This window comes from Ambystoma mexicanum, chromosome 1p (assembly GCF_040938575.1).
Source record: "Ambystoma mexicanum isolate Mex_15411 chromosome 1p, UKY_AmexF1_1, whole genome shotgun sequence".
Taxonomy (NCBI): Eukaryota; Metazoa; Chordata; class Amphibia; order Caudata; family Ambystomatidae; genus Ambystoma; species Ambystoma mexicanum.
This window is the reverse complement of record NC_090921.1, coordinates 1,117,998,533-1,118,026,325: the sequence shown is the minus strand read 5'-3', so window position 1 is coordinate 1,118,026,325 and position 27,793 is coordinate 1,117,998,533. Positions and strand designations below refer to the sequence as shown.

Sequence of the window (27,793 nt, the reverse complement as noted above, 5' to 3'; positions counted from 1 at the left end):
AAGCGCTTCCCATAGGACATATTTACATACATTGCTATTATTACCCAGTCGAAATTGATACTACTTTATCGACCTCGGAAGGATGAAAGGCCGAGTTGGCCTTGCCGGGATTTGAACCTGGGACCTGCAGATCAAACACAGATCACAGCAACAAGTGTTTAACCCGCTGAGCCATCGTACTAGCTTGTCTCCACTCCTTAGGCCCAGCTCTCTTTTTTGAATCTGGGTGTTTTTGAAACAATAGTTCACACTGTGATTGTCTCTGCATTCTAGGACCTGTACACCTGCCAATGCTATGGGCCTCATTATGACCCTGGAGGTAACCATGCCGCATGGCTACCCCCATTCCGGGTACCGGGTCAGGGTTCCCTGAATGGGGAAATACCGGGCCATTCCGACCTTGGAGAGCCCGGTATTTCCCCATTCAGGGAACCCGGACCCGATACATCCCCATTCCCATTTGAGACCCTATAGGGCTCAATGGGAATGGGGAGGATGCTAACAAAGGGCCCATTAATGACGGGCCCGTTGTTAGCATCATGCTCTGCTCGCGGGACCCGCTAAGGACGCCTGGTTTTACCCGGCGTCCTTAGCGGGTCCCGCAAGCAGACCTCGTAATGAGGCGGTAGGGGGTTAAAGGGGCCGGCAGCTCTACCAGCCCCGTTAACCCCCTACCACCAGGGTCGTAATGAGGCCCAATGTGTTTAAATAAAAACCTGTTCACATTGTTATAGTATCCATCTGCATTTTAGGCCCGGCTCTCCTTTCTAATATTGGTGTTTTCTAAAAATGTATGACATTGTGACTGCCTCTGCTTTCAGACCCTGCTCTCCTTTCGAACCTATGTGTTTTCCAAAACATTTGACATTCTGATTGTCTCTGCCTTTTAGGCCCTGCTCTCCTTTTGAATCTAGGTGGCTTTCAAAATTGTCCACATTGAGATTGCCCTGCTGTTAATGCCCTGTCTCACTTTTTCAAAGTTGCGTGCTCCTTAAGGCGATATTTATATCTTGATTGTTTTCTGCATTTTTAGGCCTTGTTCACCTTCTGAATTTAATTGCTCCTTCAGGCAGTGTTCATTTGCCATCGTCCCTTCATTTTAGGTCCTGTTCAACTTCTGAATCTAGGTGTTTGTCAAGCACTTTTCACTTAGTGGCGGTCACTGCTTTTTAGGCCCAGTTTCACCCTTTAAATCTAGACTGGCCTTCTAGCAGTTTCACCTTGTGACTGCCTCTAGACTTGTCTTTTAGCAATTACACATTGTCACTGCCTCTGCAATATAGGCCCCGCTCACCTCTCAAATCATGTTGTCCTCAAGCATTGTTCACTTTTAACTGTCTGTATCTGCATATTTAGGCACTATTTACCTCTGAATCCGGGCGCACTTAAAATCAATATTCATATTTGGATTGTCTCTGCATATGAATAGGCCCTGTGCACCATTTGAATCTGAATGCTTTCCCAAGCATTGTTCATCTTGGAATTGCTTTCTGCTTTTTAGGCCTTGCACACCTTTCTTGTTTTGTTGAGCTAGGCGCTCTTTCTAGCATTGTTCCTACTGTGAGTGTTCCCTCTTTTCTTCCAATTCACAGGTCACATCGGTCAATCTCCCTCCCCACTATTACCCCCCCTTTCCGCTGCGAGCGAACTCCTCCACCATGCCAAACAACAAGACCAGAGGAGCCCTCTGGAGCATCAGGAACCAGAAGACCTCCTTTCCACCACACCATTCTCCTCTCCTCCCCCGCACCCCAATCAACGCACCTTAGATAGCCCTCTCCACACTCCCCACACCCTCTCCCACTCAATCACCCACTTCGTCCATTCACCTCCTTTCCCACACCTCCATCCTTCAGCGCTATCCCAATCCTTTCCAACCCCCTTCCGCTCCACTGATAACTCCACTTGCCCCCACATATTATCCACAATCCCCATCTCCCTTCCTCCCTCCCCCATCTCCCTGCCCAAACCCCTCCTGGCTGACACTCACCTTTTAGTTCCTTAAGCGCAGCCCACACAGCTTTGGCCAAAACTCCCCACTCAGCAGGCCCTCCCACCCTCACCCACACACCACTGGCACCCTCCCGTTGGCCCAGGCACAGAAGACTCTCCATTCGTAGCCTCCCCACCACACTCCTCCCCACTCTCCCCCGCAACCCAATGTTTTCCCTACTCTCCTACACCCATACCCCCTGCCACCCTCTGCCCATCCTCTCTTCCTCTCCCCTGGTAACTCCACTGGCCCCCTCCCCTTCACTCCACCACCTCCACCTTCCCCCAGCTCCCTGCCCAACCCCCTCCTTCCCGTCACTCAACGTTCACCTCCCTACGTGCAGCTCGCACAGCGTTGGCCAAAACTCCCGGCTCAGCAGACCCCCAGCCCCCACCGTCACCCACACACCACTGGCACCCTCCCAAAAGCCCAGGCACAAAAGACTGTCTATTTACAGCCCCCTGCCGCACTCCTCCCACAATCTTACACTGCAACCCCCATTTATTACCACTTTGAAGCACAATTTACATCCAACCAACCCCCCCTCCCACTCCCACCAAGTGGCAATAATCCAAGCTCTTCCCTCCTGCTCCTCTACCACCCTTCCCGTTTCACACTCTCCCTCTTCTTACCCCACCCCGGTCCCACAATCCCTACCTGCAGCATCTCCTTCCATAAGCCCACCCCCTTCCTCAGGACACTACCCTCCACACCCTCTTGCATCCTCATCAATGCCAGATCAGTCCTCAGAAACACAGAAACAAACACATGATTTTGACCTTAACTCTGACGAAAAACCAAGACATCCTTTTCATCACGAAAACCTGGTTCTCTGATGACTTCCTCCGCGCTGCAAACAAGGCCTTTCCCCCAGGCTACTCCCTGATCACATGCAGCAGGGCCAGCAAAGCAGGTGGAACAGCCTTCCACCAGAAACCTCACCTCACACCCTTACACGTCGAGAAACAACCCTGCAGTGACGACTGCAAATCGGTGCTAGTCAAATTCCAATTGTCTGCCACTTTCTCCCTCAGCTTCCTCCTCCTTTACCGACCCCCGGGCTATAACAGAACCTTTGCAGACTCTGAGTGACTCTGTAGCGGCCATCATGATCTCTCATCCTATGTTTACCCTTCTTGGTGATCTAAACATCTGGTTAGACCCCCCTTTATCCCCATGACCCGTCATCTGATGGACAGCTTGGAAGCCATCAATATCATCCAACTCATACCAGTCCCCACACAAATGGCTGGTCACACCCTAGATGTAGTGCTCAGCTCGTCCAACCTCGTCTCATCCCCTCTCACTGCCCCCTCATCTGGACTAAGCACTCCGCTATCTTTTTCTCAGCTCTGACTCCCGCCCCCACATCCCCTTCGCACCTCCATCCACTCTTCCAGGATCCTGCTCTGGAACAAGGTAACTATCTCCCCAGATTTATCATACTCTCCCCTCCCTTCCCAATCTCCCCCTCCAAGGTGGGGGATTGCCCAGACCATTTTGGCCAAAGGCTCTCTGATGCTCTATCCCACTTAACCTCACAAGACAAGACATAAATTCGTTTTCAAAAATTGATTAGCAGAGTTTGCTAATTAAAATGTTCTTGATTAGCAAATAAACCCATTTGATTAGCAATGGTATACTAATATTTTGAATGTCACCAGAAGTTGTTAATACCCAAGATATAAAACAAGCAACAATACAGCATTTCTGTGTACTGCTGAAGCAAGACATTAGTGAAAAAGAGTTGGGCCTTGCAAATTCCTTAAAATGCCGATAGACCTGCAGGTCTAGTAACTTAGTTTACCTACTCAGCCTAAGGGAAGTGAACTCGACGCTTGGCAACAGATGACAAAAAATGTAAATGCGCTTTCTGTAAAATGGTGACCAAAAACCCACTTTATATTTGGCACGCTGCTGCCACCCAGAGGCCAGCCATGCACAGTGAAACTTATTTGACATTTACTGCAAACAAAGTAAATATTACCTAACGGTTTCAAACATCCCCTGCAAATGGTACTCGCCCTACATAAAATCTACTAGACTATGCAAGGGGGTGAGTAGACTTGCATGTCCTGGCTGAGTGTCTGTAAAAGGTTAGCTCCATGAATGGACACACAGATACAATAAAAAGGCTCTGAAAACAGTATGGCCACCCCTCGTGTTTGTTCTGTTTTACAAGACAATCATAATCATAGGGCAAAGTGAGCTCTGGTGGCTAAATACGTTGGATGGTATTGCAGCAGATCTGTAGATGTACAGACTGGATGGAACTATTGATCGTTACTTTGCGTACATATTTAGTTAGCTTTGTCTATACATTATGTAAGAGAAAGGAAAGTAAGAGACTAAGCAGAGTGGATGGAGTAGCAGGCAGCGAACTGAACAAACTAGGAGGAAAGTTGTCGTTTGTGGCCATCTCACTTTCTCAGGATAGCTGGTATAAAGCAACAGGGTGATAAGATGGAATGTGCAGGAGTATGGGTTCAGCTCATGGGTTGAACACTAGTTGCAGATATATGCAACCGGTAGGTTACATAACTAGGTTTGCCATCAATAGTATTCAGCTGTTTAATCATCTACAATTTCATCTACAATTTCAAAAGCTATATGATGCATCTTCCCCGATAAAATGAAATCTAGTTGACACTCAGATTTAGATATACTAACCTAAACTTTACTGTAAAGCATGGAGACTGTCAAGATTGCCACAAGACATCCAGCCCAAGGTGTTCGACAATGGGTCTTGCCATTTTAAGGAAACTCTGTTCCTTTGTTAAAGAGCCAAAATGCCCTTTCCGAACCCGTGCTGACATGTTGCCATGGCGACTATGGGGTCCTCTCCACAAACAAAAGTACCGCACTGTACGGAGGAGGAGGAGCCAAATGAGGTCGCAGCTACCCGTTATAACGCTTCCGGGTAGCCGTACTCGCTGCTTCTGATTTTTGTCTGAATCACAGCAAGCTCTCGTTCCCATGTCTTGACCCCTTGACTGCGTCTGTTCTTTTCCTGGCCTTTGACCGCAGTCTGTGTTTCTTGAACTCTTTTGCTTCCTTGTTTACATGCACTTGGATTGTTTATACGTTGCCAAACCCCGGAACGCTAATCGACCTGCCTTTGTCTACTGTTTGTTACCTCCTGAATTGCTTCCACGTTGCAGGGCTCTGGAACGCTATTTGACCTGCCTTGCCTCCCGTTCTGTTTTGCATTACTGTCCGCACGCTGCCAAACCTCGGAACGCTATTGACCTACCTTGCCTGCCGTTCTGCTCTGCATTACTGTCCGCACGCTGCCAAACCTCGGAACGCTATTGACCTGCCTTGCCTGCCGTTCTGCTCTGCATTTCTGTCCGCACGCTGCCGAATCCCGGAACGTGATGTGACCTGCTCTGCCTCTACAAAATCCTTCTTCAACACCTCAGATTCAATCACGCCGGCTCCAAAGGGACAACAACTGAATTCTCTACACTGTGACATCATCATCACCTTACCTGAGTAAATCTGCATACTCAAGAGAATAGCGCACGAACTAGAGACTGACACCCTGCGCTCAGGTTGTTAGGCATCCTCGTTTCGTCGGGATAGTCTGGGACTAGAGACTGCCAAATTTCTGTCTAGACGTCCTCGTTTCTTCGTGAGTTAGGGATAGGTTGGGTTTGCAGAGTTTTCTCAGTAGTGCCTTCCCACTGTCTACCCATTGGTAAGTCTCTCTGTCTGTTATTTCTCCATCATAGAAATTCGTTATTGTAATTTATTGTCACTTCCTGAACTTGTCTTTCCTGCTCTATCTCTTGAATCTTCTGATATACAATTTTCCTCCTACAGCCCATATTCTCAGTGTACGTCAACACCAACTACAGCGTTCCTTGATCGGCTGCATTGTCTACGCTCCACGGTGTCTGTGTCTGTCTCCAGCTACGGCGTAGATCCATCTTTCGACTAATTGGTTCCTTTGTAGTTTTACTTGGAAATACAAAGGGACACATTGGTAGGAAGAACTCAACGGCTACTCTTCGAGTTCTTCTACCAGGCCTCCTGATCACCAGTCGGACTAACTTGACATAATCAGAAGCCATATAAATAGAAAGATGGATGTTAATGATACTTTGGTCAATCTTATGCAACTGATGGCTGAATTGAGGACCGATATGACGGCCGCTCATAATTCCACTCAAGCAAGGATTGACGGACTACAAGCACGTGCCCCTTCTATGGCGCCAGTGCCTTCACCGGCAGTGGCCTCCGGTTCTGCCTCTCCGAATCCTCAGCCAGCCGTACAACCTTCGGTGGTCATGGCCACACATTTCCCATTAGCTCCTCCAGAGCAATTTCATGGCAACCCTAAAAGTTACTGGACCTTTTTAAACCAATGTCGCCTGCATTTCTTGTGTCGCCCCACGGCCTTTCCTGACTCGGCTACAAAGGCAGCCTTTGTCTTGTCACATTTAGCCAGTACCGCAGCCACATGGGCTAACCCCCTATTGGAGGCCGGCAGCCTGCTGCTCTTTGATTGTGATGCCCTGCTGGAGGCTATGGGTTGGGTATTTGATACTCGCTATAGAACCCAAGCCACCAAACTAGAACTCCTGGCTATTCAAAAGGGGGACTCGCCTTTGTTATCATATATAGCTAAGTTCAACCAATTGGTAGCCGAAACAGGTTGGCCTGAGGACAAGAAGGCCTCATTGTTCTATAAGGGCTTATCGGATAATATCAAGGACATCCTTGCTACATCCATCCAGTGGTGCCTACGGCCTTCCATGAGTTGTTAGACCTCGTCCTCCAGACAGATGCTCAGAGAGCAGAAAGGAAGGGCAAAAAAAGGGTCACAATGCCAGTGTGGGTCACCCCTTCTCTTGCGTCCCCTAACGCACCTGAGCCTATGCAAATTGGTGCTGTGCGGGGTCCTTTAACGTCCATGGAAAGAGAAAGGAGACGTTTGAACAATCTTTGTTTCTATTGTGGGTCTCCCGATCATCTTTTGAAAGCTTGTCCAAAGAAACCCAAGAAGTCGGGAAACGCACTGACTCAGTAGTGGATGGGGTCCCCCTACTGAGTCCAGCGTCTCATGACTCCATGATGTACTCTCCAGTCACGCTCAATGCCTGTTTTCAACCCATGTCGGGTTCTTCTTGGTTTGGTGATCTGATCCTGGACTCGGGGGCCACTGGAAACTATATTGATCGCTCTTACGCTCGTGAGAAAGGCGTGACCTTTGTGGCCAAAACCCACCCAGAGGTTGTGAATGCCGTTGATGGTACCTCATTATTATCCGACTTAGTCACTGAACAAACAGTGCCCTTGGTTATGACCACACTCACAGGTCATGTTGAAACTATCACCTTTGATGTTATCACAGCACCACAGTTCAGAATCATCCTTGGTTTACCTTGGCTCAGAACACACAACCCTACTGTTGACTGGATCGAAGGGACGGTTTCCTTTGACTCCTTTGACTCTAAGTACTGTGAAAGTCATTGTAAAAAACAACAGATGACTAAAGAAGGTCCTTGTCGAGCTCTCATGGACGTTGCATCCGCGGTGGGTGCTCTTATCAGGATGTTTTCGATGCCAAAGGAGCCGAGGTTCTACCACCCCACCGGCCCTATGACTGCCCAATTGATTTAATACCTGGTGCTAAAATACCTAATGGAAGGGTATATTCCCTAACCACCAAAGAGGATGTTATCCTAAAGGAATATATCGATAAGGCCCTCAGTACAGGCTTTATCCGTCCATCTCAGTCTCCTGCGGCCTCACCGGATCTTCGCCCCTGTATTGATTACCAGGAATTAAATGCAGTCACGGTCCGAAATCAATACCCAATACCATTGATTTCGGTACTCTTAGACCAATTAGGCAGTTCCAAGATATTCACGAAATTGGATCTAAGAGGTGCATACAATCTTGTGAGAATGCGTTCAGGGGATGAATGGAAGACTGCATTTAAGACTAAATACAGTCTCTATGAGTATTGTGTTATGCCCTTTGGGCTATGCAATGCCCCTGCTACGTTTCAGCATTTCATTAATGATGTCTTTCGGAACATGTTGGACACTTATATGGTGGTATACCTCGACGACATGCTCATTTATTCGCCATCATACCAGACCCACATTGAACATGTGTCTGCAGTCCTCCAACGATTAAGAGAAAACCAATTGTACGCAAAGTTAGAGAAATGTGTGTTTCATGCTACCTCAATTGAATTTTTAGGTTATAACATCACCGACAAGGGTGTACAAATGAACGACACCAAGGTCAAGGCGGTTTTGGAATGGCCGGTTCCTTCTACCCTTAAGCAATTACAATCTTTCTTAGGGTTTTCAAACTTCTACCAGCGTTTCATGAAATCCTTTTCTAGTATCACTGCTCCCCTTACTTCCTTGACCAGTTCTAAACAAACCTTCCGTTGGAGTCCAGCAGCTCAGACGGCTTTTGACCATCTAAAGTCCTCGTTCACCTCCGCCCCCGTTTTAATGCATCCTAATCCAGACTTACCATTCGTGGTAGAGGCTGACACCTCGGACATTGCGGTCGGGGCCATCCTTTCACAGCAATGCAAAGACAGTGGTCAGCTACATCCGGTAGCTTTTCATTCCAGGAACTCACGTCTTACGAGGCGAACTATACTATTACAGAAAAGGAACTATTGGCCATTAGGGATGCATTCCCCGTATGGCGTCACCATCTCTTCGGGAGTGCTCTACCAGTTCAGGTTTTCACAGATCACCGCAACCTCTTGGCTCTGCAGTCGGTAAAAAATGCACTACCGCTAGACATGCCAGTTGGCATGAGTTTTTCTCCATGTATCATTTCCATATTACCTACAGACCCGGCTCCCGACACTCTAAAGCAGATGCTCTTTCCAGGTTACTTGGTGTTTCACACTCGTCAGGGGACGGACAAACTGTTCTTCAACCTGCTCAGGTAGCATGTGCTTGTGGAATATAAAAACCTTTACGATCAGCCCTGATGCAATGGGCTAACTCTAATCCGCAAGACATCCAAGAATTGAATCTGACTGTGGTTCATGGCATTCCTTACCATGATGGAATGGTGTATCTCCCTGACTCAGAAACACGTACCACTGCTATGCGCTGGTGTCATGAGACCAAGTTCTCAACTCATCCTGGCAGTCGTAAAACATTGGAGTTACTACGACGCTGGTCTTGGTGGCCAACAATGACTAAGGACGTTCTGGAATATGTAGCCACTTGTGCCGTTTGTGCTCAATGCAAGAGTATTCCAAACAAACCCATTGGCCTGTTACAACCATTGCCGACTCCTGGAGAACCATGGGTCATGATCTCGATGGACTTCATTGTCGAATTACCAGGTGATCGAGGCCACAATACTATTTGGGTCATTATTTACTACTTTACGAAGTTGGCCCTTTTTGTGCCCTCCAAAGGGTTTCCTACGGCACCTGCTTTGGCTAAACTGTTTTTGCACCATGTTTTCAGGTTGTTTGGTCTTCCTTGTGTGATTGTAACGGATTGTGGATCATAATTCACGTCTCGTTTCTGGCGAGCTCTTACCGCCTCCTTGGGGATCGAAGATCGTTTCTCTACCGCATACCATCCCCAGACGGATGGGCAAACTGAAAGGTTGAATGCCACTCTAGAACAATACCTTCGGTGTCTTACCTTGCAACACCAGGAATCTTGGTTGCCCTTGTTGGAAATGGCAGAGTTTGCATTCAATAATTCAGTGCACTCGTCTACTGGTACTGGAACATCACCCTTTTTTGCTATGTATGGGCGTCATCCTCGTACCCTGCCCATGCAGCCAAACCTGTCCTCCTCTAGTCCTGCAGCCGGGGCCTGCGTACGGGACTTGGCTAGAATTCGAGATGAGGTTTCTTCACATTTGCAGAAGGCTAAGTTACAACAGAAGGCTCAAGCCGACGCTCACAGACTCTCAGCGCCCGAATATAGGGTGGGTTCCAAGGTCTGGTTGGCAACTAGGAATCTTCGTATTCCAGGTCGTCGTTTCCTTTTGCCACGCTTTGTTGGTCCCTATCTGTTACTGCTATCATTAATCCGGTTGCAGTACGTCGGGATCTGCCGGATAGTTGGCATACCCATCCTGTGTTCATGTTTGCTTGTTGAAACCTTGTCTTCCTTCCACTAGGTTGCCTTTGCGTCCCTCTCCGATCAACGTTCAAGGTTGTGATGAATACGAAGTAAGCCGCATCCTGGATACCAAAGTTCGTAGAGGGGTTCGTCTTTACTTAGTGGATTGGAAGGGTTTTGGTCCGGAGGACAGGACCTGGGAGCCTGCTGTGAATATACATGCTCCCCGGTTGGTTGCGGATTTCTGGTCCGGGAAAGGGAGGCCTTCTTTGGGGCGGGGAACTGTCAAGATTGCCACAAGACATCCAGTCCAAGGTGTTCGACAACGGGTCTTGCCCGTTTTAAGGAAACTCTGTTCCTTTGTTAAAGAGCCAAAATGCCCTTTCCGAACCCGTGCTACCATGTTGCCATGGCGACTATGGCGTCCTCTCCACAAACAAAACTACAGCGCTGTACGGAGGAGGAGGAGCCAAATGAGATTGCGGCTACCCGTTAAAACGCTTCCGGGTAGCCGTACTCGCTGCTTCTGATTTTTGTCTGAATCACAGCAAGCTCTCGTTCCCATGTCTTGACCCCTTGACTGCGCCTGTTCTTTTCCTGGCCTTTGATCGGAGTCTGTGTTTCTTGAACTCTTTTGCTTCCTTGTTTACCTGCACTTGGATTGTTTACACGTTGCCAAACCCCGGAACACTAATCGACCTGCCTTTGTCTACTATTTGTTACCTCCTGAATTGCTTCCACGTTGCCGGGCTTGGGAACGCTATTTGACCTGCCTTGCCTGTTGTTCTGTTTTGCATTATTGTCCGCACACTGCCAAACCTTGGAACGCTATTGACCTGCCTTGCCTGCCGTTCTGTTCTGCATTACTGTCCGCACGCTGCCAAACCTCGGAACGCTATTGACCTGCCTTGCCTGCCGTTCTGCTATGCATTTCTGTCCGCACGCTGCCGAATCCCAGAACGTGATCAGACCTGCTCTGCCTCTACTGTTTGCACCGGTCTTCCAACAAAATCCTTCTTCAACACCTCAGATTCAATCACGCCGGCTCCAAAGGGACAACAACTGAATTCTCTACACTGTGACATCATCATCACCTTACCTGAGTAAATCTGCATACCCAAGAGAATAGCGCACGAACTAGAGACTGACACCCTGCGCTCAGGTCGTTAGGCGTCCTCGTTTTGTTGGGATAGTCTGGGACTAGAGACTGCCAAATTTCCGTCTAGGCGTCCTCGTTTCGTCATGAGTTAGGGATAGGTTGGGTTTGCAGAATTTTCTCAGTAGTGCCTTCCCACTGTCTACCCATTGGTAAGTCTCTCTGTCTGTTATTTCTCCATCATAGAAATTCGGTATTGTCATTTATTGCCACTTCCTGAACTTGTCTTTCCCGCTCTATCTCTTGAATCTTCTGATATACAATTTTCCTCCTACAGTCCATATTCTCAGTGTACGTCAACACCCACTACAGCGTTCCTTGATCGGCTGCATTGTCTATGCTCCACGGTGTCTGTGTCCGTCTCCAGCTACGGCGTAGATCCATCTTTCGACTAATTGGTTCCTTTGTAGTTTTACTTGGAAATACAAAGGGACACATTGGTAGGAAGAACTCAACGGCTACTCTTCGAGTTCTTCTACCAGGCCTCCTCATCACAAGTCGGACTAACTTGACAGAGACACTACAGTGTTTACAGTAGCAATACTGCAATTATGAATTATGTAAGGAATGGAATTGCATGACTATAAAGTTAACACATACTGGTCTTTGCCAGACAGGATATAGTTGGCTCAAAGTGTCATGCTGATTACTTCTGGCTTGCAATTATTTGAAGAAAAGTAATACTTGACTAGCACTCCCCCACATGCCTTTGGCACTTAAGAGTGGAGGAGATGATGACTGCAGTGAACGGAGGATAAAAGGTTGGAGAGAGGTCTGAGGGTAAGAGTGAAATGCAGGGTGATCCATTGAACAGGGCAACTTAAATAGCTATTTTTGCTACACAAGTGTCAATTTAATTACCAAACCTGCAGAATTGCACAGCAAATTGCTATAGGACACTGCTTAATTTATGCCTTGCAAGACCACCCTCCCAACTGACAGATCCTTCCCCAATATGGTTCAGCCCTTCCCGCAAATCCCTCAAAACTCTTAACAACCGCCTGGAACGCCTTTGGCTGACCAACCCTTCCACCCAAAACAAAGCCACTCTTGCTAGACAGACAAGAGCCTACATTTGAAAATCAGAAAAGCCAAACATACCTTCTACAGCTCCAGCATCGCCAACGCAACCAACCCCTGCAAAGAACTCCACAGGATTTTCACTGAGTTCAAGACCCCTCCTCTGCTCTTCGTCTCCGTCCCTTCCTGGCCATTACTTCAACAAAGCCATTGTAAGAAATGTCATCATCAATGTCTAACAATCACCCTCTTCCCCCATTCTCCTGTTCGTCCCCGGTCCCCTGCCCCCAACACGCATCCTCTTCAGCTCCTTCTCTGCAATCTCCCAACCTGAGTTCTTAAGGCTTCTCTCTAAGAGCCGCCCTCAGGATTCCCAGGCAAGCCTTGCCCTCCAGCCCTCCTCAAAAACATTCTCTCCTCCACCTGCACAGGCACCCTCCCAAGATCAATGATCAACCACTCCCTAACAGCTGGGATCTTCCCAGTAGCATACAACACCTCTCATGTCACAAACCGCTACTAAGAAAGACCTCTCTTGACCCACCCCACCCCTCCAATTACCGCCCCATCTCTAACAATTGTTTTGTAGCCAAACTACTAGATTGCACAGCCTATTCCCAGCTCAGTTTGTTTGCTGAATCCCACTGCCTTCTTCACCCTTCCCAGTCTGGCTTCACACCCGGCCATGGAACTGAATCCTCCCTCGTCTCAATCTGGGACGATCTGAAAAGAACAGCTGACTCTGAGGGCTGTGCTGCACTCATCCTCCTTGGCCTCTCAGCAGTCTTCAACACGATTAACCACTCCATACTCACAAACAGATTCTTTGACCTAGGCATCAGGGACTGCGCCCTTAGATGGCTCTCCTATTTCCTCTCTGACAACTCCCAAATCATCTTTCTCCATCCTTTCTCCTCTGCCCCCATTCAGTCCCCTACGGAGTACCTCAGGGAGCCCCCCCTTTCTCCTCTCTTCTTCAACCTCTACCTTTCGCCCCTCCTCACGGTCATCCGCTCTCACAATCTTACCTGTTACAACTACGCTGATGACACTCAGATCATCCTCAAGATTCCCAACTCCTCGTCTTCACCCCAACCAGATTTGGCATCTTGCCTCTCAGACATTGACTGCTGGATGATGAACAACCACCTCCACCTCAACTGCAGAAAAAATGAAATCCTAATCTGCAGCAAACCAGCCCTCTTTCCCCAACCCACCTCATGGCTGCCTTCCTTAGGACCCGCGCCCACTGCATCCCCCCAGTCAAAAACCGAGGATGCAATTTCAGCTCGGACCCGACACTCCTCCATCACAATGCAGTCTCCAGATCATGCAACTTCCACCGCTGCATCCTCAAGTGGATCTTTCGATATCTCTCTTAACCCCATAGAGTCTTCGCAATCATGGCCATCATCCTCTTGCACCTAAACTATTCTAACTACCTCGATCTAGGCACGCCTGCATATCAACTCCAAAAGTTCCAACAGATTCAAAACTCTGCAGCAAGGCTTCTCCTCGCACTCTCCCCCAGAGAACACATCTCCCCCACGCTCAGGGAACTTCAATGGCTGCCCATCAGCCGATGTGTCTCTTTGAAAGCCATGAGCATTACCCAGCGCACCACGCACAAGAAAGGCCCTGAATTCCTCCAAAATAAGCACACACGCTACCGCCACACCCACATCCTCAGATCAGGTTCTGCACGCCTCCTGGCAGTCCCCCCTTTCAAGTTTTCCAGACTAAGGGATGCCGGCTTCTCCGTCCTTGCACCCACCTCCTGGAACTCCCTACCCCTCGCACTCTGTCTCACAGAGGATCACTTGGCCTTTAGGGAAGCCCTCAAAACCTGGCTGTTTCCTCCCACATCCTGATCACCCCCTTTCCCTGCAGGCCACTACCCCCCACGCACACTAGCTCCATCCAGCAGTCAGAACCCCCTTACATACTCCCTCCCACCTGTCCCTCTTTCAGCTCCCTGCCACGTCTCTCTTATCTTGTGAGCTCTGCCACCTCAAACCTCCCCTTGAGCCCGCCAACCCGTACGGAGGACTCAAGAAGGTATTCCAGTAACTTGCACATGATAAGAAGCCTGAGAGTGGGTCGTGTATTGCACTCATATGGGCTCAGAGGGTGGGCAATGCATTGAACATAAACCCACCTGGGGGCGCTGTTGCGCACAAGCAAGATGGCTGCCTGATTTCGGCGCTCCCGCTCCACCGCAATATCCTGTGCTTATTTATCCGTCTGGGGGCTGTCTAGGAGGCCGGAAAGCTGTTCTGCTGATGACCCGTGCACCTGGGCGCAGTCAGTGAAAATCCTGTTCCACTGTGATCTAGCACTGGCGAGATTTGGCCGGGTGGAAATTGGCAGACGCCTGGCGCTGAGGCAACCCGAGTGCTGGGACCGCACGGATCCACCCATTCACCGTGGATGCGAACGTGATGCAGGCAGCGGGTGGGAGGAGTCTGCTTGCGCGGATCGCGCCTAAGCTAACCCACTGGCCCTCGCTGATCCGGATTAAGAGAGCTTCGGCTGCTGGCACCTACCTGAGGCCTGTGCCCATCGGATGACTGGGTGCTGTTCCGGCTGTAGGGAGACGAAGGTTGAGGCGCGCCTTGCCCTCCCGTGTGCGACGATCGGTCGGAGGTCCTGACAGAGATGGAGCAGCGCGGCGGGTGCTTCGGCTCCCTGGCCCACGCTCGTCCCCTGGTGAGGTACTGTGGGGGGCGAGGCGGTGGTGGGCCTTGGTCTGGCTATACCTGGGCCTCCCGCCCTGGCCGCGACTGCCGCTGCAACGGCGCTGGTTGCTGTCCGGGAGGGCCAGCGCCCGCGGGGTGAAAAACATCCTGTGCTCTGCACATTAGGGGCAGCCTCACGTCGGCGAATACAGTGACAGTCCACTGTTGATCGCACTGACCCCCGTTGGACACTGCCGGCTGCATCTTGATCATTTTGTGCAGGGGAGCCAAAACATTTAGATACCGCGGCCCCCTATTAACGGGAGGCACGCGGGAATCACCCTCCACTGCCCTCTACCACAGGGGGGGGGGAAGAAACGCTTGTGATACATAGGGACTCTGCAGTCGAACACTGCGTTTGTGGCTACGATATCCTGCAACATAAATCAAATACGTGGAAGAGCACAGTCCATTTGTGCCAACAAGCGCCAGGGACACAAAACGCAGAGGGAACCACAGGCGCACTTAAAACCCCATTGCTATCCGGACAGGCGAGCCAGGGGATGACGCTGTGAGCGCCGATAATAATTACTGCCATACCATACGCCGGTGCGGGTGGGAGTGACACACGGTTCCTCGCTGTTATGGGGGAACCACATAAAGCAGGCAAGACATCCAAGACCCCAGGTGGCAAGAAAAAAGGCCCAATGTACACCTACACTAGCAGCCAAGGCCAAACCACTGCAGCAGAGGTACATTCGGAATCCACGGTTTCGGGAGAACATGACGGAGGGGAGCATGAAGACAAACTTGCAGTTCTTGGCAGTAAATGTGAAACTGGATGAAATAGTGGCTACCATAGGGTCCACGAGGGCCAGGATAGATAAAGAAAGCGCACGTGTCACGAAACATAAAATAGGATAAGCGCTAATGAGGACACTATTGCTCACCACAGTCAAGACATCTCTCAAATTAAAGAAACGATGAGCAAGCTGCAAAACAAGTGCGAGGACCTTGAATCCCGATCGAGGAGGAACAACGTGCGAGTAGTCGGCATAGAGGAATCCTTTGGAAAAAATCAGATGGAGAAACAACTAGAAGGCCTGTTCAAATCCCTATTTGGTCCTGATGCGTTCTCTGCCCATTTCCTGGTTGAAAGAGCCCAATGCACGTTGGCGCCGGTGCCCAAACCTGGTTCACCACCACGTACAATAATCGCACGTCTCCTGAATTACAGAGACACAATCCTTCGCCTGGTAAGAGAGGCTGGTACGGTGCAGTTTGAGGAAAACCGTATACATATATATCCAGACTTCTCCTCAACTGTTCAGGTAAGTAGACAATCATATGAGCCAGTTAAGAAACTCCTGAAAGCTCGACAGATCACATACGCCTTAATGTTCCCGGCCAGGATGAGGATTCAGCATGCAGGAAGAGCGCACTTTTTTGAAAGTCCGACTGAAGCTTTAGCCTACATAGAATCTTCTATACCCCTTCTTCCGAGAGGGGGGAGACTCGCGCAGCACAACAGACCCTGTCCGGCAGATTGAGGTCTCGTACTGGCTGCGCATATGGCTTGGCGGAAGGACTCTTCTTTGACCCGTAACGAAGCTGGCGGCTTGTTGGGCGGCCCCGTGTTGGACGGAATGGTGGAGCGGTGAGACCCAGAGTTGGCGGTCATGTGGAGCAACATGACTACCCCTGGAATACTCCACAAGTTGGATTGGAACCATCGTCAAGTTGGGGGTGATGATGAGGGAGGGAGGGTGCTGGGAGGGTGTGCAATGTTGTGTTGTTGTTGGCATATGGACTCTTGTACCGAAATAGTGACTGGACCCCATGATATGGAGCCCCCTCCAGAATGGGACATGAAGGAAATAAGTTGTTTGGTATTGGTTAAATTAGTGGTTACACAGATGCTAGCACCACCCACAATATGCATATGTTATGGTATCACGATACAAGCTACAGGCGGAACATTGCCCCATGCAACACCGGTGAAGGACTAAAGGTTAAACTGCTATCGTGGAATGTAAGAGGTCTGAATAATCGATTGAAAACTAAAAAAGTTTGCAACTATATCTCTAGACACTACCCCCAAATTGTGATGCTGCAAGAAACACACACAATAGATACGAATAATGTGCACATAATGCCCAAATGGGGCAAGCTGCGGTTTCACACCAATTACTCATCACAATCCAGGGGGGTCACTATTCTTAATCATCCTGGCATATGGTTGAAACTGTTAGGCCAGAAAATTGACCAGCTCGGCAGATATGTATTGGTTTGGGGTGAGATTGCTGGTAAGGAGATGTTATTGGTTAACACGTATGGTCCGAATGTTGATGATCCTACTTTTTACATGGATATGTATCAATTAATTGTGTCAATTAATGTTACTACAATAATATGGGGGAGGGGGGGGGGATTTCAACTTGGCCATGGATCCCGAGCTGGCCAGATCCAGCGGTTGTCAGAGCTCCTGCCAAAGCTGCTGTCACTCTCAAACACATTCTATCACAGCTTTCCCTTGTTGACACCTGGCGCTTGCTGCACCCGGACAATAGGGGATACACATACTACTCCTCGGTCCATGACTCTGAGTCTAGGATTGATTATTGGTTTATCTCCCCGGTTCTGGTTGCGATGCTGAAAACATGCGAAATATTACCCCGTACATTTTCTGATCATTCCCCTGTTACGATGGAGGTCGCGGTTGTTGATTCCCCTGGGACAATTAAAAGATGGAGGATGCCGGGAGGAATGCTGGGAGACCCTGGGGTAGTGCAGGAATTGCACATAGAAATTGCAGAATTTTTTTACAAATAACATTGGATCTGTCGAGAGATATGCCACGTTCTGGGAATCCTTTAAGACTTTGACCAGGGGCACTTTGATATCCAAATCCGTTGGTCTCCTTAAGGGGGTTTGAACTGAACTGACCGAAACTGAATGCAAATTGGGGGGACTCGAAAAAACCTACACACACACACAAGACAAGGCAATACTGGCTGAAATCCAGACTCAACTGCAAAAATACAACTCGTTTTTTCGGTAGCACAAATGAAATGCGTAATACTGGAACATGTAATTCTAGGCCCTAGAGGTGGAGACATTTCAAGAACTCTCCATCAGAGGGAGATACTATGGATTGACACCCTTGACTGCCTTAGCCCCAGAGGCATGAACGTAGAGTTTGACTTGATGTGTTATGTTTAAACTTATGTACATGCAAACCTGTTGAAAAATTGATGCATTCTGTTAAAAATGCCTTGTTACGAATTGCAATACACTTTCTTTGTGTAGAGGTAACATAACATGTAACTGTGACACACCTACTGCCACTTTAGAGTGTGAGCCATATAAGTGGCAGAGATCTACTCACTTAAGCGTTAAATAATAAACCTTTCTTGGAGTATACATGCAGGAACTAGAGCTGATGAATTTCTCGCTACAGGGTAGCACGTATTAAACCATGTATCACATCAAGCAACACTCAATGGAATTAATCATGCCAATCTGTATAGAACCACTTGTCAAGTAGTACCACGTATACAGTTAACAGTTGCAAACCACAGTATGGAGGTCATGGGGACCTAGGCAGACCACAGATCTGCGCTACCCCCCACTCACACATGATGAACTTCTATAATACATTTCCTTATCTGGATTTGCCCGCAATCTTCATAGTTACAGTTTTCAGCCACAGCAGGGAATCCATGGGGACCCAAGCAGATCACGATCTGCGCTACTCCCCACTCACCCATGCTTGGCCACCACCAGATATCCCTTATTAAGATTTTTTTGTAATTTTTATAGTTTCGAGCCAACAGTTCTTACCAATTAGACAGACATTCTTACTGGTATTGGAACCGACAGGTCACCATTCGTGGCTCTGATCAGCCCTTACATATAATACACAGTCCGCTCCCGAGGCACTGTTAGAAACATATCTGCGCAGGCACGAAGAAACAGTGTACCAGCAGTAGTTGCTGCGCACTGCACAACCGCGCATGCATGATAAGAGTTCTACCAATCCCCACGTTTACACGCACGCAAGTGATTAGCGGTCCAGCCCGCTCACGTGCATGTGCACACACGTAGGATAGAGATCACTACGATGCGCATGCGCTATAGATTAGCGGTCCAGCCCGCGGTTGAACATGCGCAATAACCCCTGGGATAAACACATAAAACCACAATCAGTAAGTACGCTAGGGACCGGAGCACCGCATTCGATGCTCCGTGGACCTCAGGACCTCCGTGGATACATGCACGCCGAACGTGTGGGTAAGAGACAGAATCTATACGATTCCATTAGGCAAAATCTCTTTGATTGTGAACCACTGCACTGGATAAACTCTATGGAAGGTTTAAGGGGCCAGACTAGATTCGGTCTGATTAGCACCCTACAACTATTTATACAAAATGCATGATTCAGCAAGGCTTATTGGGCAGTAGCCTTAGATTGAGAATAACCGCACTACAGTAACCGTCTTGAAATTCTAAGAGATTAGACTGGTTCTAGCCTGACTCGAATACTACAACCAGACCATTTACCTGATTGGGATAATACAGCCAGATCCACCATAGGGGGGAATGGCATTTCCGTTCTATATTGGTGTAACCTGTAAATCTTGAAACACCTTCCAGTGACAGATACACTAAGCAGACCACTATTCCTTCCCATTTTCTTTAGAAACTGTTTTGACGAAGAATAAACTCCATAAAGTACGAGTGTCCTTACACAGAACAGATTAGGTGCAGCCATACCTATCTACAAGAGGTTGTCCAAAAATCAGAAAGCAGATGCCAGTGGCATCAGAAAAAGGTGTGTTAAGAATAAACCTGTTTTATGGAATCAGTAATATAATATTATAAATTACAATCCCGGGTTGTTAAGCTGTCTTATCTTGAACAAGTTTAGAGTAAACCTGTTTTATGGTATCAGAAATGTAATATTATAAATTACAATCCCGTGTTGTTAAGCTGTCTTATCTTGAACAAGTTTTGAAACACTTAGAGTGTAATACTATCTATATGTTTTTACCGTAGGAATTGAATTTTGGAAGAAGTAGTATCATTTAGCCCTGAAGATGGACTGTCAGAAAAGTCTGAAACGCGTTGGCAACACATTGATAAATCTGGATACTATTTTGTTTTGTTGACTATAACTAGGAAATCTGTTTGACTACTTTTCTTGTTGCTACTCTAAAAATTAGTTATTTATTGTTGTTACCCTAAAGGGTCTTTGTGAATGTATGTACATAAAGAAACGAACCTTATGTATTTATGAATAAGATGTCGTTAACTGTACAAATTATGGATCTTGACGAATTTTGAAAGTGAAAAAATTGTTTTGGTTTGATTAAAAACAACCCATGAAGGGTCTCTTTACTTTCCCAAAAGTTGTATTGGTTTACATCAATGAATTAATATACTTATTGTAAAACTCTGTGAAGTGAACTTAGAAAGGTAAACACAACTGCTTGGCAACCTTATCGGTAGCAGCGATCACACATCTGACCACTCTATTTACCCCACCAACTGTGAACCCTAGATAAAAGAGATCGACACCTTTAGCTAAACTCAGAATCGCAAGCAGTGGAAGCTTTATCGGAGCTCACGTGCCTGCCACATTTACATGTTTTGGGATTATATTCCCTTGGGAGTGCACTAAGGGTTGGCAGGTAGTAATACATGCCTCTCTCTCTCCAGGTCCAGGCACATACACCTACGAGTAATCTAGTCAAAGACAAATGCGAAAGAGAACTGCAGACCCCTATTGATGACAAACAATGGGAAAGATACTGTTCGCTCACCAAGAGGGTGTCCTTAAATGCTGGTCTGCGATTAATCCAGTTTAAAATCTTAAACAGGTTACACTATACCCCGGCTAAAATAGCCAAATTCCTGATGAATGGGCTGGGTGAATGCCCTAAATGCACAGCGCCCCAGGCTGGAGCATTACCTATGTATTGGGAGTGGTTGAGGGACTTCGGGAGGGAGGTGGCTGAGATGCTAGAAGAAATTACACAGGTTCCCCCGGTACTGACCCCGCAGAAATACCTATTTGGCGATATAGGCAAGTGCTCTGAAAAGATCAGGAGATTGTTTAACATCTCATGTGTGGTGGCCAAAAAATGCATCTTGCTAAACTGGAAAAGTACTGGACCACCTACCATGAAAAATTTCCTTCGGGAACTAACATATGTAAACGAATCGGAGGAGCAATTTGTCCTCACCCGGCCAGCTGTACGCAGACCCAAGGATATATGGGGCCCCTTCAGAATGTACTTGTGTGACATGATTTCTGACGATGATGAGAAAGATTAAGCTGCAAAATTCAAATGTGATATGTATTGTATAACTGTTGTAAGTATGAACGTGAGGTGATAAGTGCTGTGTATCTTTTGTGACCATTGCACTGATTATAATAATAATAAAAATAACATAAACCCACCTTAGGTCAAGCAATTGAACACATTCGGAGGAGGACAATTAGGTACATCTTAGGCACTGTATGTAACTCTAACGCACATGAGGGTGGGCATTGCCGCTGGAAGTAGAAATGAAAGGGGGGACTTTATGGTACTTGAAGGAACTGAGGATGGCAATGTATCACTCTAAGATCCACTCAGAGGGTGAATATGTATTCATTTATTGCCCTTAGATCGTATGTGAGACTTAGCACTGATCTTTGTATATAGATCATAGATTGAAAGAAAGGATAGGAAACTAGTAAATCAATATAGATTGGAAGAAGAGTGACAAGATAGAGCAAAAGAAAGAAAGTAAGCAAGGAAAGCAGCATGCGAAAGGGGCGCAAAGTGAAAGAACTGTAATAAAGAGGGCGTGAGCGACCCGACAAGAGAGAAAGGGGCAAGCGACCCGGCAGAGTGGAAAGTGTGCAAGTGTGCATGGGAAAGCTGGAAAAGGTGCCAGTGGGCACGTAAAGGACAAATAAGGTGCAAGTGCGCATAGAGGAAGTTAAAGAAGGTGTCAGTGGGCGCAAGAAGGAGAGGAAGGTGCCAGTGGGCACGAGAAAGAAGTCAAGAAAACAGAGGGCAACAAGAAGGGTTGCAGAAATCCCCTGAAGGTATTTTGAAGTTGGATGGACTAAAGCTTCTGGAAGGGAACCCCAAGTCAAGACATTGACATTGTTTGAACTATGGAGGAGGTCCTATGAACAGTGCCTTTTGATTGAGCTAGTTCTTTTGAAGCTGACCAAACTACACCTGGTGAGAAGACCACCTGAAACCAATAATGGTTTCCTATTTTTGTTGAACCATCACTTTTTGCTTTTATAAGACTTCCCAACACATGTTTGTCAAAGAGCGAGGGCACGCATAGGTTTAGACACAGACAGATTTTTGTTTTGGGACTTCCATACTTCAATGGCCCTTACCAAGATCAGTTATGGGAATCATCCCTTTAGTGTTAGGGCCAGTTAGACATTACACCAACCAAGGAACTTTAACGAATAAAGGTTTTTGAAACAATTATCTTTGAGTTTGTGTCTCGATACCATGCCTGTCTCACAGTAGCTACATTTCACAACACAAATTCTAACTATAGCTATCCATTTATACACAATCCCTTCCTGTTTAGTACAGAGTGTACCTCCTTTCTGCCCACCACATACCATTCCGTCATTCAGACATGGTTGACTAGCTGGTCTTGGCCACCCTCTCAGAACTTTAATGGCCTTAATGCACACACGCATAATAGCACCTCCCAATTCTCCCATATTTATGACTCCGGTCCCTCTCAGGGCGTTCAACCAACAGCACGTTGGGACCATAATTATGGTGAAAGGCGCTAAACAAATGACTAAACAAATAAATTAATATGATGCCCATAGCACCAGTGCCTTCATGACACAATCATAATTAATAAAGAAAGTCATTTTGCAAAGCCTTGATTTCATTCAGCTTCCCTATGGGCCACAGAAACGTATTGAATGGTCATAACTGTTCTGTTCAGGGCCTCCTTAAGAGGCTGTCAGACAGTCTGTGGTTGCTGAGTTTCAGGGCTCTGGAATGAAGCACCCCAGAACCCCAGTGAAAAACCACCATTTCCCCATCATTCACTTTGCGGGGGTTGCTCTTTGCATGTACCCTGCTGAGGCAATCCTTGAAAGCCCCCTGCGCAAATCTACAGAAGCTGCACATTTCAAATATTTACCTAAATAAAGGCTTGGTGCTGTATGGTTAGTTTAGTGTACTTATATAGTGTAAGTCCAGTGGCTGGCTCAGTCAGTGCTGGTGGGGCAGATGCCATCTGCCCTGATTAGGCTTTTTTAAGCAATACACAGGGGTTTACTGACCTGCTGGACTGTTAATGCTTTCTCTTCTCCTATAGTCATGGAGGCCGAGTTGGTAAGTTTCTCCTTCTTCATTAATACCAATCGATGTAACCAGTGTAGTTGCTTCAGGTCCTGTTAAGAAAACATATGCATAAGTAAAAACATGTTTCTAAGGGAATGGATAGTGTGGTAAGTCAGACATGGGAGATGGACAAGTGGGCATGTTTGGATAGTATCTTTTATTAAAGAAATAAATTAAGTCTCCTCTAGACCCGACTTCTATGGTGGATTCTCCAAGCTAAAAAAAATAAATAAAAAGGGTGCTCATCAGGATGTTAGAAAATACATTTGGTCTGCTGTCCCAAACCTACGCTAGCCAACCAACTACCCTTTCATTATACAAAAGCAAACGAAAAAGAGATTCTGAATTTCAACTACAGCAGGGTTAACTCCTCCTTGGTGAACGTAAGTGGTGGCTGGTTTTCTGACCGCCGCCCAAATTCGTCTTAGTGTGTCCTTTCTGTTCATTGTCTTCATAGAACAGTCCTCAAACAAAAGAAAAGTCCCTGGGCTTCTCCTCTGGTTAAAACAATGTTTGTGCATTCTTTACAGTTCCAGCAACCTTCTCATGGGATCTATGTTTCCCTATGCCTGGAGACTGGTGTTTCCAACATAAACACAGTTTGTTCTGTATCCCTCCTGGGTGATTCAATCAGTTAACCCCCTGTGGGCATTGGGATTGCTCAACCTCATATGCCTGGTTGCTTCTTTTGTCTCATCCTCGGGTAGTCGAGTCATTAGCCCTGTGTGGGCTTCAGGCTTGCTCAGCCTTGTGGGAAGGGACAAATTCCTTGGATTCATTATAAAAGCCTTTTGTGTTGAATCCTACAAACTCCTCACTAATTCCCTGCCTAAAGTCGCCTCGCAGGTGGCCAGAGAAAGGCAGACATTTCCTGATCCTGACCTTGGGCGTGATGTTCTGCACGAGGATCACCTGGGAGGAGAAAAGGCCCAGGGGAGTGAGAGGAATCTGTGAGAAGAGACACCATATTTTTCTTCCTTTAAGGAAGACGTATCACAAATGCCAAAATACATAATGGCTTATTGTCATAATGATGTGTATATTCCACAAGTTAAACATCCTGTAGTGGGTATAATTAGTCTACAACCTTTTGACACAAAGACAAATAAAAGCCTTTCTCAAACCAGAGGAACTCATACACCTCAAGTCTCCACTGACTCGCAAAAGTACAGTGAAAGGAAGTGTATGAATACTACTAATCTGCATTCTCAAGAACTTTATTCCCCCTATCAAGCCCCATGACTAAACATTATGATACATCCTTAGCGAATGTTATGAAGGACAGAAAAACTAACTTTGTTAATGGGGACTTCAGGTCCCATAATTCCCTAAGTACTGTGATGAGGAAGAGGGCTGAGAGCAACAATGCAGGAGTGGTCAGTTAATGTAAATGACCCACCCCTGATGGAGGCTGTGAGGCTTAAAAGGCCCCCTCAGGTGCAGGCAACGAGCAGAAGGAGAGGTGGACGGAGGGCTGGAAGGAGAAAGCTGTAGGAGAGCAGTGTGAGCAGAAGAAGCCGTGCAGACCATGAATGCAGCCTATGTCGGGACTGGAGAAGGAAGACGCCGAGACCGTTGTGAAGCCAAAGTCTGTGGCTGGTCCGGAGAGGGCCTGTGTCTCCAGAGGTCGTGCAGCGGGAAGCAGGTTGAGGGAACGCTGTCCATGTGAAGGCTTGTTCTGCAGAGACTGCGCAACGGAAGGCGAAAGCAGCAAGGGTCGTTTTTCCTTAGAAGAGGTCACGGGTGGTGGCGTGCACCAGGAACTCTCAGGAGCCAGGAGGGCTCCAGCAACAAATGGCACAGGTGAAGCCAGAATAGAGGAAGGTGTTCGCCGAGTCACTGGAAGCCAAAGCAGCAGAAGACCTGCAATTGCGGAGATGATCGGAGGCGTGCCACCCGACCGGTGAGTTCACAGTGGGAAAGTGACACTGGGGTGCTCTGATGCCACTCATGTGTTATAGGCAGACAAGTTAAGCCGCGTCTGAGTAAAGGGGGGCGATACAGTTAATTATGAATACTGAAATATTGGCAAGCAGCGAAAGTGTTCTATTAAGAGACCAAGTGACTGTAAAATTGTGCATGTGACTGTACGGTAAGTCCGCCAACATTATTAAAAATGAAAGCCTACAACTATTACCCAAACCAGGAGAGCTTAAAACCTGAGCAATATGAGTCAAACAGATATTGCCAAAGACAAAAGGTCAGTAATAGAAGAACCCAGGGTTGTGAAGTCTGTCATTCATGTATGCTGAACTATATAACAACAGCTAATACAAACACACATTGCAAAAGCCAAAAAGGAAGCAAAGCAAATCTGTGTTGGTGTCAATATATGGTTTCTGATGCAGTGGAGAAACAAAAGAAGCAAAGAGGCTGCCTTTCTGAAGGAGAAAATTCAGAGGGGGAGGAGCATAATTTGCAGAGGAACCTTGAAGAGCATAAAAGTGAAATCTTGTTTCACTGAAAGGTTGATGAAAGTTGAATAACCAAAGAGTATTGTGTCGTTTTTCAAGTTGTTGTTAACACTGAAGTACATACTGTTCATAAAGAGCGGTTTGGGAAGGCAAGTAAACCCGAATGGCAACCCTTTGTAACAGTAGGCCTGGCATGGGAAGACTCCAGGTAGTAGTTGATAAAGTGCTAAACTGTGGTTCTGATAAACAATGTGTTATCATTTATGCTGCTGAGGGAAGAATTGTAGCAAACTGTTGTGGAAAAGTTACATTTCTTGAAGGCATTCAGCTGTAGCAAAGATCATCCTGACAAAGAGAATTGGTCTTAACTCCGAGAGAAGATTATCTTGAGGTGCACTTGCAATTACAATTGTCATCATTTATGGTGCTGAAGGAAGAATTGTATAATCCTGCTGTAGTGGAGTTACATTTCTTGAAGGCATTTAGTTTTGGCGAAAAGCATCCTAACAAAGATAAACTTGTATATTTCTTGAAGGTATTTAATTGTGGCAAAAATCACCCTAAAAAATCATCCTGACAAGGACAAGTTGTATTGCCTTGTGGAGAAGATTATCCTGGGATACATTTGTACGCGAAGGAGAGAAAGAACATTTTGTTTTGAAGTATTGAAACCTTCTATTGTCCAGTGGAAGTCACAAAAGACTGTGATAGAACTGTTATCAACCAGGATTTGTTTTACTTTCTTTTGAACTGTGGAACAAGGACCCCGATGAAATCTGGGGAAGGGGAATTCACCCAGAGTATAGGCCAGGACTGTGAACATATTACATGTTCAATTGTGATGTTGTTCTGATATGTTGAACTGCCATGAATTTCCTTATTTCTTTCTTGAATGTTTAAGTGGGAGGGACAGCTATCCTTTACTAGAGTGTTTCAGTTAGTTACTTTAGGCAGGGAAATCCTTGTTAGGGTAGGGACAGTGAGGTGTTCATCCAACCTTTGTGATTTAATAAAATGGCAAATTTAGAAACCTGTTTACAAAGTCGTACGCCTCACATTTATGAACCCTCACACTATACAATTTTCAATATACAGCATGGCCTGTTCATTTAATTATTTTTTAATTAAGGGTTTACTATAACATGACCCAGACCTGCAGGACTTGGAGGGTTAAATAAAACACAACACAGAGCCCAATTCTGAGGTGCGTTCAAGAAAAGCAAAGTGTTGTTCCATGGAGAAGCAACACTTTTGTTAAATGCACCACACTCTGTTAAACTAAGAATGTAGCACCCAGGCATCAACACCTTGGCAATTGCATGTGCCTGATTTACAACCTGACAAAAGCCCTATTGTCCATCATTAATTCAGAGCAGACAATGCAAGAACATTCTCCTTTGCAGAGACCTTCTTTGACATTTTTGAAAAAGGAGTCAAAATATGGCACATGTGAGGTTTTTCCTTCGAAAGCAAAGCTTTTCCTGGATAGCAACACCAGTTTTCTAATTTCCTGAAGGCTGAAAGAGACTTTAGTAAGTAAGAAAGGTGGCAGACTTTTTAGAAAGTAGTGACCATGGTGCATGCGATGCTCCCAAAACAAACGATTTTATGAGCTTTTGCATCTGGAAAATCTGCCTGCTCCCCTCCAATCCTTCCACCCACCTCACAATGGTGGTGCTGGAAACTAAAGGGGAGAATTACAGCTTTTCACTCCAGTTTTTGCCAAAGCTCCAAATTGGGCCCACAGGCAGTATATAAGAGAAGAACTAGGGTTGCAACAGATTTACTGAGAGTCAATACAGAGTGCTAGCTACAAGTGGGATGCGGCATAGCTGCATGGCGGTTAGACCTCTCTTTCAAAGTCGAGTCAGGTATGTAAGTACAGTGGTCGTCGTAATTGGTTTAGGAGAACGTCTGGTGGAGAGATGGTAGGGGAGGTTTCATAGAATGGTTTATTTTGTGAACAGGAAGTCCTTGAGTGTAGGACAAGTAAAGTTTCGAGTGAGGGGAGTGGGGTGATCAAAGTCCTCACCTAAATGACTATTTGGGGTTAACTGCAAA

The 27,793-nt window shown here is 46.8% G+C and overlaps 1 protein-coding gene across 2 annotated transcripts in view; it reads right to left on the bottom strand.

Moving 5' to 3' along the window:
* Nucleotides 1-27,793, bottom strand: part of LOC138449287 (zinc finger protein 282-like) — a 685,501-nt gene that overhangs the window by 155,942 nt on the left and 501,766 nt on the right. For both annotated transcript variants that reach the window (XM_069604758.1, XM_069604759.1), the window contains one exon: nt 23,258-23,368. In XM_069604758.1, the coding sequence (XP_069460859.1) occupies nt 23,258-23,368 (111 nt within the window). The remainder of the gene's footprint in view (nt 1-23,257; nt 23,369-27,793) is intronic.